The sequence below is a fragment of the Primulina eburnea genome, chromosome 8 (genome assembly GCF_022965805.1).
Source record: "Primulina eburnea isolate SZY01 chromosome 8, ASM2296580v1, whole genome shotgun sequence".
Classification (NCBI taxonomy): domain Eukaryota; kingdom Viridiplantae; phylum Streptophyta; class Magnoliopsida; order Lamiales; family Gesneriaceae; genus Primulina; species Primulina eburnea.
The window spans coordinates 26997088-27009566 of record NC_133108.1 but is presented as its reverse complement, the minus strand read 5'-3'; the positions used below and the strand labels follow the sequence as shown (position 1 = coordinate 27009566).

General features: G+C 39.7%; 1 protein-coding gene across 1 annotated transcript; it reads left to right on the top strand.

Moving 5' to 3' along the window:
- The first annotated feature begins 873 nt into the window (after positions 1-873).
- Positions 874-7981, top strand: LOC140839116 (uncharacterized). The gene is made up of 5 exons (XM_073205750.1): positions 874-1347; positions 1404-2296; positions 3877-4148; positions 6394-6785; positions 7751-7981. The coding sequence occupies exons 1-5, from the start codon at positions 874-876 to the stop codon at positions 7979-7981; spliced, it is 2262 nt and encodes a 753-aa protein (XP_073061851.1).
- The last annotated feature ends 4498 nt before the right edge of the window (positions 7982-12479 follow it).

Here is a 12479-nt window from a genome sequence, read left to right as displayed (position 1 = left end):
CAACGATTCTTTGTTCGTTATTGAATTGAGGGCGCGATTTGATTTTAATCGTGTTTGCTATTCGTTCGTACAAAGATTCACATCATTTGGTATCAGAGCTTAGATTCATTGAAGGTGAGGTTGGCGGTGGTGGAATTCTTAGACTATGCTCTTATTTGGTGGGATCAATTAGTGACCACTAGAAGGAGGTATAATGAGAGACCTATTGAGTCTTGGGATGAGATGAAAAGAGTGATGAGAAAAAGGTTTGTGCCCAATCACTACTATAGGGAGATGTTTAAGAGGTTACAAACTTTAAGGCAAGGGATGTGGAGTGTTGAGGACTACTATAAGGAGATGGAGTTAGTCATGATTAGGGCAAACATTGAGGAGGATAGTGAGGCGACCATGGCACGTTTTCTTTGTGGTTTGAACAGGGAAATTCAAGATCAAGTGGAGCTTAGGCACTACTTGGATCTAGAAGAGATGGTGCAAATGGCCATAAAAGTGGAGCAACAACTCAAAAAGCGTGGAGTTGGCCGCACCAATCAAACTGGGGGTTCATCATCTTCTTGGAGATCAAATGCGGTGAAGCGTGAGGAGAATAAGGTGGTGACCAAGCCCAAATTTGACACCAAACCAGAGGCGTCTAAGCAAGGAGTACAAGGTAAATCTGAAACTACTTCTAATCGATCTAGAGATGTTAAATGTTTTAGGTGTCAAGGGTTAGGGCTTATTTCTAGTGAATGTCCTAATAAAAGGGTGATGATTTTAAATGACTATGGTGAATATGAGTCCCAAAGTGAGAGTGACAATGATGAGATGCATGTGTTAGAGGATCCTGATGAGGGGTATGAGGCGGTTGTAGGTGAAGCACTAGTGACTAGGCGTATCATGAGTGCCCAAGTCAAGGAGGATGAGACTAACCAAAGAGAGAACTTGTTCCATACTAGGTGTTTTGTGAATCAAAGGGTTTGCAACTTAATCATAGATGGAGGGAGTTGTACTAATGTGGCTAGTGTTGAAATGGTGGAGAAATTGGGTTTACCTACACTAAAACACCCTCGACCATATAGGCTTCAATGGTTGAATGATTGTGCGGAAGTGAAGGTAACAAAACAAGTGCTAGTGCCTTTTTCTATTGGGAAGTATGTGGATGAGGTTTTGTGTGATGTGGTACCCATGCATGCATGTCATATCTTGTTGGGTATGCCTTGGCAATATGATAGGAGGGTGGCACATGATGGATACAAGAATAAGTACTCCTATGTATTGAAGAAAGAAACCATTGTATTACTTCCTTTGTCCCCAAAGCAAGTGTTGGAGGACCAATTGAAAAAAAATAAGAGAGGTGAGGCCGAAAAAAGAGTGAATTAAAAAGTGAGACGGCCTTAGAAAATAAAAATGAAATGGCTGAAAAAAAGAGTGAACAAAAGAGTGAGATTGCCATACAAAAGAAAAATGAGAGGAAAGAAATTGAGAGGAAAGAAAATGAGAGGAAAGAAGCCAAAAAGAAATCCTATATGGCCCAAAAAGGTGAGTTGAAGCAATTGATGCACACACATGAACCACTGGTGTTGATTCTTTACAAGGAGACCCTCCTTAACACAAGTGATATAGCCGGGTCCCTTCTGAGCATTGTTGTTTCACTCTTGCAGGAATTTGAAGATGTATTCCCGGAGGAGCTACCTCAAGGACTACCACCATTGAGGGGGATTGAACACCAAATTGATTTGGTGCCCGGGAGTGCATTACCGAATCGTCCAACTTATAGGAGCAATCCGGAGGAGACCAAGGAGCTTCAGCGGCAGGTAAGTGAGTTGTTAGATAGGGGTTTTGTGCGTGAGTCCATGTCACCTTGTGCGGTACCTGTTTTATTAGTGCCTAAGAAAGATGCCTCATGGCGTATGTGTGTAGATTGTAGGGCAATTAATAACATTACCATTAAGTATAAGCATCCCATAACTAGACTAGATGATATGTTAGATGAATTGCATGGTGCTTGTATTTTTAGCAAAATTGATTTGAAGACTGGTTATCACCAAATTAGGATGAAGGAAGGTGATGAGTGGAAAACGACTTTTAAAACCAAGTACGGGTTATATGAGTGGATGGTCATGCCTTTTGGCTTAACTAACGCTCCTAGCACCTTTATGAGGTTAATGAACCATGTCTTGGGTGCATACATAGGGACGTTTGTTGTTGTTTACTTTGATGATATTCTAGTGTATAGCAAGAACTTGGATGAGCATGTTAATCACTTGAGATTTGTACTAATCACATTACGGGCTGAAAATTTGTATGCTAACTTAAAGAAGTGTGATTTTTGTACAAACAAACTTGTCTTTCTTGGTTTTGTGGTAAGCTCACAAGGGATACAAGTTGATGAAGACAAGGTAAGTGCTATTCGAGATTGGCCAACGCCTACTACTGTTGGTCAAGTTCGAAATTTTCATGGTCTTGGAAGCTTCTATAGGAGGTTTGTGAAATATTTTAGCACATTGGCAGCACCAATGACGGCAGTGATCAAGAAGAACGTTCTATTTCATTGGGGCGAGGAGCAAGAGAAGTCCTTTAATATTATCAAGCAAAAATTAATTAATGCTCCTTTACTTGTTTTACCTGATTTTGCTAATACTTTTGAAATTGAATGTGATGCTTCAGGTGTAGGTATTGGTGGAGTGTTGATGCAAGGAGGGCGGCCGGTGGCATACTTTAGTGAGAAGCTCAATGGAGCAGCGCTGAACTATCCCACGTATGATAAGGAGTTCTACGCACTTGTGAGGACCCTAGAGACGTGGCAGCACTACTTGAGGCCTAAGGAGTTTGTGATTTATACGGATCATGAATCCCTAAAGCACCTTAAGGGGCAGCAAAAGCTGAACAAGCGGCATGCCAAGTGGGTGGCATTCATAGAGATATTCCCCTACATCATCAGGTACAAGCAAGGTAAGGAAAATGTAGTGGCCGACGCACTATCACGAAGGTACGTACTAATCTCTACCTTGGAGTCAAAAGTTTTGGGGTTTGAGCATGTGAAGGAATTGTATGTGCTAGATGAGGACTTTAAGAGTTTGTTTGAAACTTGTATGCATGGTCCACATGACAAATTTTATTTGCATCATGGTTTCTTGTTTAGAGAAGATAGGTTGTGCTTCCCTAAATCATCCATTCGTGAACTACTTGTTAGGGAGGCACATGGGGGTGGCTTAATGGGACACTTTGGTGTGGCTAAAACTTTAAGTGCATTGCATGAACATTTCTATTGGCCACACATGAAACGTGACGTTGAGCGTGTTTGTGATAAGTGCATTACTTGTAGGCAAGCTAAATCTAAAACACAACCACATGGCTTGTATACACCACTTCCCACCCCTAGTGAACCTTGGGTTGATATTTCTATGGACTTTGTTTTGGGGTTGCCTAGGACAAAGAAGGGGAGGGATTCTATATTTTTTGTTGTGGATAGGTTTTCTAAGATGGCACATTTTATTGTTTGTCACAAAACCGATGATGCTTCTAACATTGCAGACTTGTTCTTTAGAGAAGTCGTTAGGTTGCATGGAATGCCTAGGACTATTGTGTCTGACCGTGATGTTAAGTTTTTAAGTTACTTTTGGAAGACTTTATGGGCTAAACTTGGCACAAAATTGTTGTTTTCTACTACTTGTCATCCTCAAACGGAGGGCAAACTGAAGTTGTTAATAAGACTTTAGGAACACTTTTGCGTGCTATTCTTAAAAAGAACTTACAGAATTAGGAGAATTGTTTGCCTTTTGTTGAATTTGCTTATAATCGTTGCGTGCGTCGTACTACAAATTATTCGCCATTTGAAATTGTTTATGGTTTTAATCCTTTGACTCCGTTGGATTTGATGTCTTTACCTGTGAGTGAAAGGCTAAATATGGATGGCAAGAAGAAAGCTGAATTTGTTAGGGGGTTGCATGAAAAGGTCAAGGCCAACATAGAGAAGAGAAATGAGCAATATTCCAAGCAAGCTAACAAAGGGAAGAAAAAGGTGATATTTGAGAAGGGAGATTGGGTGTGGCTACACTTGAGGAAGGAAAGGTTCCCTGAGAAGCGACGTTCAAAGCTATTACCTAGGGGCGATGGAAAATTTCAAGTCCTTGAAAAGATCAATGACAACTCCTACAGACTCGACCTACCAGGTGAGTATAACGTGAGTTCTACTTTTAATGTTAGTGACTTGTCGTTGTTTGATGTAGGTGACAAGCAAGATTTGAGGACAAATCCTTTTCAAGAAGGGGAGGATGATGCGAACACGGGTGGTCAAGCGCCAAGGAAGGCATGGGATCCTTTGCAGTTGCCGGAGGAACCAATCATGAGGAGACGCCTAAAGAAGTTCAAGTAGGCCCTACAAGGAGTCATGAGCAAGCATGAAGGGGTCGTGATGCATGGGAGCACGTTTGGAGGCCAACGGAATGTGATTCAAGCATTGTTGGAGACGGCCGAGTATACACAGATGTGCACACGGACCTGCACACGGGGTCCGTGTCCTTTACAGCCGAGGATGAACAATTCCAGTGCCTACACGGACCCAAGCACGGACCAGTACACGGGGCCTGTGTCCTATGATATTTGCGAAGACAGTGTCTGCACGGACCCGTACACGGAGGTAAGCACGGGGTCCGTGTTCCTTATTTCCAGCTGAAGTTTAGTTCCCGAGTGTACCCGGGCACGGATGGCTACACGGGGTCCGTGTCAGAGCCGGCTGCGCGAGAAATTTCCTTTCTAGAGTTTTATTATTTTTGGAGACTAGATTTTTTATATCTTTTGTTATTTAAACATATTTTGGACGAAAATTAGAACACTTTTCAGATTATTATTGATATTTTATCATTGTTCTTAAGTTTTCTCTCAAGCCATCAAAGCTCTTGCTTTGTCAAACAAAAATCAAACTTATCAAAGTTTTTAACTTTGTGGCATTCGTCGATCGTGCTTGTGCGGATTGTCGTCGACTTGTTCTTCGAAGATTCGTTATAATCTCGGTTGTTTATCTTGTGATTATTTGTTGCTAGACTTTTTATAGTTTAGAGGTGAATATCACAACACACACATTTGATTCAAAAGATCGGGACAACAACGATTATTTGTTCGTTATTGAATTGAGGGCGCGATTTGATTTTAATCGTGTTTACTATTCGTTCGTACAAAGATTCACATCAAGTGGACTTTCCCTGCCAGCCTAGTACTGTGGTTTACTCTGATCAGGCGCATTTATGTATGGGTCACTTGTTTTGAAACATATCTCTACGCAAAATGATGTTATGTATGCTAAAGTATATATTATGCAAGTATGTTTAAGAAAATATTTTATGATGATGGCACGTTTACGTTTATGCTACTACGTTCAAGTTTCAAATATGTTTATGCTATTACATTCAAGTTTCAAGTATGTAAGCCCTACTTTAAAGATACATGTGGTTTTATTATATAGTACTTGCTATCTCCAGTTTATACATGTTGAGTCTTTAGACTCACTAGACTTGATCGACGCAGGTGAGGATGACTTTGAGGAGACGAAGGGTGGGGACCAATGAGCCGGCTTGGACTGCGCAGGAGGCTAAACTCGAGGACCGCCCATGTTTTAAGATTTTATGCATGACGATTTTAATACTCTGATTTCACGTTATGGTTTACGATGTTTAAACAAGTGTTTTTATTAGGCTAACTTTATTTGTGATCTCCCTTATTGCAAATATTTTGGATGAACAGTTTATTGATGATCGAAATTTGAAAGTTTATTTTGTATTTAAGAAAATTTTTATTTTTTCGCAAATTTTAAAGTTGATCAAAATACGGTACGTTACAATTGGTATCAGAGTTGTGTTCTTGTAAAGAGTTATGCCTACTGCCAGTTGCGAGAAGCTCACGAAGTCACACCTCAAGTCTGTAAGTTTAAAGTTGTAAATTCTTTCATGTAATATGTATCCAGTCATGATTTCAGAATGTGCATATTTAAATTCAAACTGTGTGCATCCTATGATATTGATGTTATGTCCATGCAAGTTGGGTTTACGTGTTGGGAAAATGTTGGAACAGTATGCCTCTCAGACAGAGGATTGTGCGTGAAGCAGGCGATGAGAATAGGGAACCCAGGATGGGAAAAGGGTCACTGCTCCTCGTCCACCCCCAGATTTGCAGGCTCATATGCTTGCAGGGATGACGTAGTTCTTCGCACAATTTGCGGGTAGCCAAGCTACAGTGGACACACGGGCGAGGCCTAGGCAAGAGACATTATATGAAAGGTTTAGGAGGATGGATCCAAAGGAGTTCTCGGGGAATACTGACCTGATCATAGCTGAATGATGTGTATGTCCATCGAGGTGATTTTCGCTTTCATGGATCTGCAGGATGCACACAGAGTTAGATGTGCCATCTTTTAGTTGACAGGGGACGCCAAGCTATGGTGGGAGAGCGCGTCCGTGTCGGTGAATCTGCAGACTCTGGCATGGGATGGCTTTAAGGAGGTCTTTTACTCCAAGTACTTCACCGAGGAAGTACGATCCAGACTGACTAGGGAATTTATGACGTTGCATCAGGGAGACAGTATCATAGCTGAGTTCGTGAGAAAGTTCGAGAGAGGGTGTCACTTTGTACCTCTGATTGCGAATGATGCCCGGGAGAAGCTGAGACATTTTATTGATGGGTTGCGGCCGATTTTGCGCCCTGATGTTAGGGTTGCTGGTCCTACGACTTATGCAGTTGCCGTGTCGAGAGTTTTGGCAGCAGAACAAGACCAGAGGGACATTGAGGTCAATAGGCAGGGTAAGAGGCCCTATCAGGCACCTTAGCAACAACAGCAGCGACCCCAGTTTAAGAGGCCTTCCCAAGGGCAATAGGGAACGAGGCCATTTCAAGGACCGCTAAAAGGCAAGGGCCCTATTCCTCAACTGAAGGCTCCACAGAAGCCCGGTGAGTACTCAGTGTGCCCGAAGTGCCACCGCTAGTGATATGCCTGCTTATTCATTTTAGCTTAAAAAGTATTTGAATTTTTTTTAAACTCTCAAAATTTCGGCCATTACATATACATATACATAAAATTACCTCTGCACCATTTTAAAATAAAACATCCAACTAGTATTTGAAAATCCAAAGAAAATATTCAAAGCATGAAATCGTTAAAAGTTTTACCAAACTTAAGTAAAGAAATAAATTTGAAAAGTATATCACATACTAAACATCTCAAAATCTCTCTAAAGCATAAATAAATATTCTTAAAAATATTTTAGCATAATCATAAACTTAAGTGCGGAAAAATAGAAGCGTTGGTCCTCGGATTATGTGCACCGAAAGTCCAGCAAAGTCACCCATCTAGACCTCCAATATCATAATTATTAATATCACATGCATCATACACACCTAGTGAGTTTAAAGACTCAACACATCATATTCTTGATAACGAATAATATGTATAAAACCACAAGCAACGGTGAAAAATATTCGTATTTAAAATAACATTTTCATAATCATGCATAAACTTTAAACATAAACATTTTCTTGAACATTTTCATATCAACATATTCATATTAATGTATTCATATTCATATCAACATATTCATATTCGTGTTTGTTGAATTCAGATCGTGATTGTGATTCGTATTCTTAATCGTATTGAACGATGGATCCATCTACATAAAACCAAAGTACTGGGCGGCGGAGACATCAGCAACACTCTCACCGGTCAACTGAGTCCATGGCCAACAGATCGTGATTGTGACTCGTATTCTTAATTTTTTGTACCTTATAGCCAGCATCTGGGACAATGTTTAATGGGATCGGGAAAATGCTTCAAATGCGGAGCCAGCGATCATATGCTGAAGGACTGCTTACAGTGGATGCAGCCGACCCAGAGGAGAGTGTTCGTCATGCAGGCAGTGGAGGCAAAACCAGACACGACCCCGTTGACTGGAAATATTTGAAAGGGGGTCGATTAAGGTGCCCGAATGCGCAACAGAAGTTTCAAAAATATTTTTCTTAGCAGAAACTGAGCACCCCAACCACTATAGTGTGTAGAAAATACAATAAAACACAAAATGTCATACATAGGGTGTTTTAGAAATTACCTATCAATCACAAAGATTGATTATTGGCTCCACCAAGTTGTAAACAACTTGGCTCTTTAATGGTTCCCCTCTACAAGTTTTCCTTGCTTTTGGACGCCTTCCTTCAAATAAAGTCAACCACCAACAAGTTAAATCCACCTTACACTTACACTAGAAAATGTAAGGCATTTTTCTTTTGAGAAGAATATGTTTTCTTCAACAATTGAAGGACCAAATTGAATGGAAATTAGGCTAAAAAATTTCGGCCAAGAGGGGAGAGAAAAGGAGTTGGAAGACTTTTTTTGGTGCTTGAAAAAGCGATCATAAAAATTTTCATGTGCATGCCATACCATTAACTCAAAAGCTGCCTCCAACCCTTCACCTCCCAAGCATGAAATTCTATTTGAGCTTGTAACAATTACAAGCCCATGGACTTTTATTTAAATGTCACAAAAACATTTGAGTCCATTTAAAATTTACTTGATTTTACTCAAGCCCACTAGTTTAATAATTATTTCTAATTGGGCTCTACAAGGCTCAATATTGTATAATTAATTCAACACTTGAATTAATTTAATTATTTGGACTCTACTAGGTCCATTACTGTTTAATTAATTAACACTTGAATTAATTTAATTTAGTCCATAATAATGTTTATGAAAATCACAAATTTCAAATACATTATTTATTTGGCCAACTTTTAATTTAGGAACACTTCTTCAAATTAGAAGTTGCATTCCCCTTATAGAAGTCATAATTCTAATTTTCCTTGTGCTTATAAACTCCTTTATAAGCCGTTCAGCACATTGAACTATTTTTGCTTCTCAACGGGATTTAAAAAGTTAGCACTTGTGTGACCCTCAATAGTTCATTGATACAACAAGCTGTAGGTTCACATTTTAGTGTGATTCGGAACTAAACATGTCCTTATATGAGCATACCCCAATTGCTCCATTCTTTAATTATCAACTCTTTGATAATAAGAAAGTCAGAACTCAAGTCTGATAGTACCCAACCAATCATGTTAAACGCCTAGCAGCATCGCTTAGATGATTCCCAAGGCATCAAATGATAGTTCCTGCAAGAACCATTCAATTATGGTTAGCGTACAGTACGGTCCCTTCAACTCATATATCCCGACCGATTCGACAACTATTGGTATATCGAGAGCTGTCAAAGAATCGATACTATGTGTCATATCATAGTTGCATCGATTACACCATACTCTGATCAGATATTTCAAACTACATATACATGAGATCATATAGGATATCCATACCCGAAGGTAAGCGGTGAATTCCCGACTACAATACATTGACTCGTATATATTTTGACAAAACACTCAACCTTGCTACCTGATGACCCCATGAGAGTCGGTAAACAAGTCAAAGTACAATGATAGCATATAGAGTATCAATGTTGTCCCGGGTCATAAGGACTAATGGTGTACAACCATAAACTATGACGTTTCCACTCGATAAGTGACAACCACTTGGAAATTTCTTTATGGAGGGTTGTTCAGTGCACTCTACAAGGAGCACCTATCTGCAAGTTCGGTAATCACAATGTCTGTAAGGTCCAAAATTAGACGACGTAATCCAACTGCATGCGAATCTAAGAAATTATGGAAAATGAGTAATTAATTTATTTTAATTGCTAATTAATTATGTGACATACATGTTTATTTGCGAAATGAGATTTAATTGTCATCATGCATAAAATGATAATTAAGGGATATTCAATTGACGATCCAGGAACGAGGACTGAGGGCTGAAAAAAATGTAAAATATTTTTATTAAATAATTATTTTTAATTATTTAAAATATGGTCGATGTTTTTTTTTAGTATTTTTGAAAATAAGGAGTTTTGAGATGATTTTATACGCCGGGAGGTAAATTTTATCGGGGTTGGGTTTTCAACTAAAATACGAACTTTTGGCAACCCGGCTAATAAATTCACATTTTAATTAAAGAAAAACCTTGCTACTATTTTAATTAAATCCTAAAATAGACTAATGGACCTAAGTAATGGCTTATTAGGCCTAAAGTCTAGAGTAGGGATTTGTTAGTATTTAAAGTGTAATTTAATCACAAAACCTAGTCTACCTTACAAATAATAATCGGCCACCTTGTTTTAATTTCTGAAAACTCTCTCTAACACCACACACACTCAAACACACGGCACTCTCTATTTTTCTGGAAAAAATCGGCGGCAGCCGTGAGTTTGGAAGGCTTTCACGTGGAGTTCTAGCCTCGTCGTTCCTCCGTTCTTCGTCGTCGTCGTACATCCGAGCGTTTATAACGCAAAGGCACACCTAATCTCCCTTTTCTCATCCATGATACCATATTATTGTTTAAATAATTTATGCATGAACCACATGATAGCAAATTTCGAAAACCCATCTTGCACATGCAATAAACTGTCGAGATTTACCAATCGTTGATGCTTTTGATTCACGTTTTTCTGATTGTGAGGGCTGCCATGATGTCTAGGTAAAGTTAGGCAAAGATCTTCTAAGTTAAGACACACACACACACCCCACTTAAGCAGCAAGAAAGCCAAGAAACGCCAAGAAACCAAAAAAAAAACTGCTTGGACTGTCAAGGCTTGAGGGTGATCGGGTGCATGTTTTAAGGGGCCGGCTGGGTCTTGGCTTGGTCCAGGACTTGGTTAGGGTCTCGATCGAGTCTAGGACAGAGTCCTAGCCATGCTAGGACTCAGGTTGGTAGTCGGCGAAGAGTCCTTCGCAAGGAGGACTCCAGCCGAGAAGCAAGACTGCATGCGTGCAGTCTTGCGGGCTTCGTGGGGGAGGGTGCGCTTGATCCAGGGCTGGTGGGCTATGGTAGGGTGACCCTTCAAGGTCCTAGGAAGGTACTCAGGGTGATGGTTCGGGGTTGGAGTCGTCGGGTAGGGTTCACCGTGTACATAACCCTCACAGCTGCCTTGTGCTGCTCTCGGCCAGCATGGGGGGGAAGGTTGGGGCAACTCGTTTTTGGGTTTTGGTTGGTTTCCTTGTCGAACTTAGAGTCCAGTAGGTAACTTTAACGTGTTGGGCACCTTTTGGCTCGATATGGTTCGGGGGTAACTCGATAAAGTTAAGAGATGGCTCGGGGTCGAAGTTTAGGTGTCAAAACGAGTTTAAAATGAGGAAAATTTGGAAAAACGACTCACGGGGGTCGAGTCGTGGTCCATAAGGGATAAATTAATATCAAAAGACTAAATCTAGAATTTAGGAATTTTATATTAACGTTTGGTATTTTCGAGATTAAAACACCGTTAAAATAACTGATAAAAGATAAATTGAAAAAAAAAAAAAGTCTAAGTTTTAAGCCAAATAAAATTATGAAAAAATTCATGTAGGCTTAAATAATTATTTGGAACATTTTAGAGTCATGAAATCAAGAAAAAGTCGAAAACGTAAAATGTCGAGTCTAGGGGTAAAACGGTATTTTTACACCTAGAAATTTGTAAAGGTCATGACAGTGCCCTAAATGCTGTTTTTATGATATTATGACTATTCTAAAATGTATATGAATTTCTCATGATTTAAGTATGATTTTTTTTAAATGTCTAGAGGATTTTTATGATGTTTAAGAAGGCATTTAAAATACATGTTGCATGCTTGGTTTCAAAAATGAAAATGTTATGTTATCCATGATTTTTATAAAGTGATGCGAATGAAAACTTTGAAGGAAGTGAAGTGATTGTGACTAATTCGTTAATAATGGCGACGTCGTGAGGGTTATGGTCCCAGTGGGAGCCCGACGATCGTGTTCCCATTGTTGCGAATATGAGGTTATGAGGTTTGAGGTAAGAATGGGAATGTCGTGAGGGGAGAAGGCCCCTGAGGGAGCCCATTTATGGGAAAAGGCCCAGAGGGAGCCCCGACGATCGTATTTCTATTCGATCATGTTAGGCCAGGGCCCAGTTGACCGGTGAGAGTGTTGTTGGTGTCCCCCGCCGCCCAGTACTGTGGTTATATTTCTGATGGATCCATCGTCATGTCATGTCATGTGAGGAAAGTCACAATTAACGATCTGAATTCAACAAAGGATAAAGAAAGATGAAAAATGTTATGATTATGTCAAAAGGATTTTATGTCATGTTGAGGAAAAATGTTAAAGTTATGCATATCATGAAATGTTATTTTTACTTAAAAGTATTTTTCACCGTTATATGTTGACTGTATTATGTATTACTCGTTATAAAGATTATGGTGTGTTGAGTCTTTAGACTCACTAGGTGTGATGGATGCAGGTGGTTCTGAGGGAGGTCTTGATGAGTGATACTACTGGACTGATGGCGCACACAACCCGAGGACCAGCGCATTATTTTCCGCATTACGCTTTATGATTTCTTTTAAAGATTTTAAGACTATTTATTTATGCTTTTGAGAGGTTTTTGAGAGTTTAGTATGGGCTACACTTTTCAACA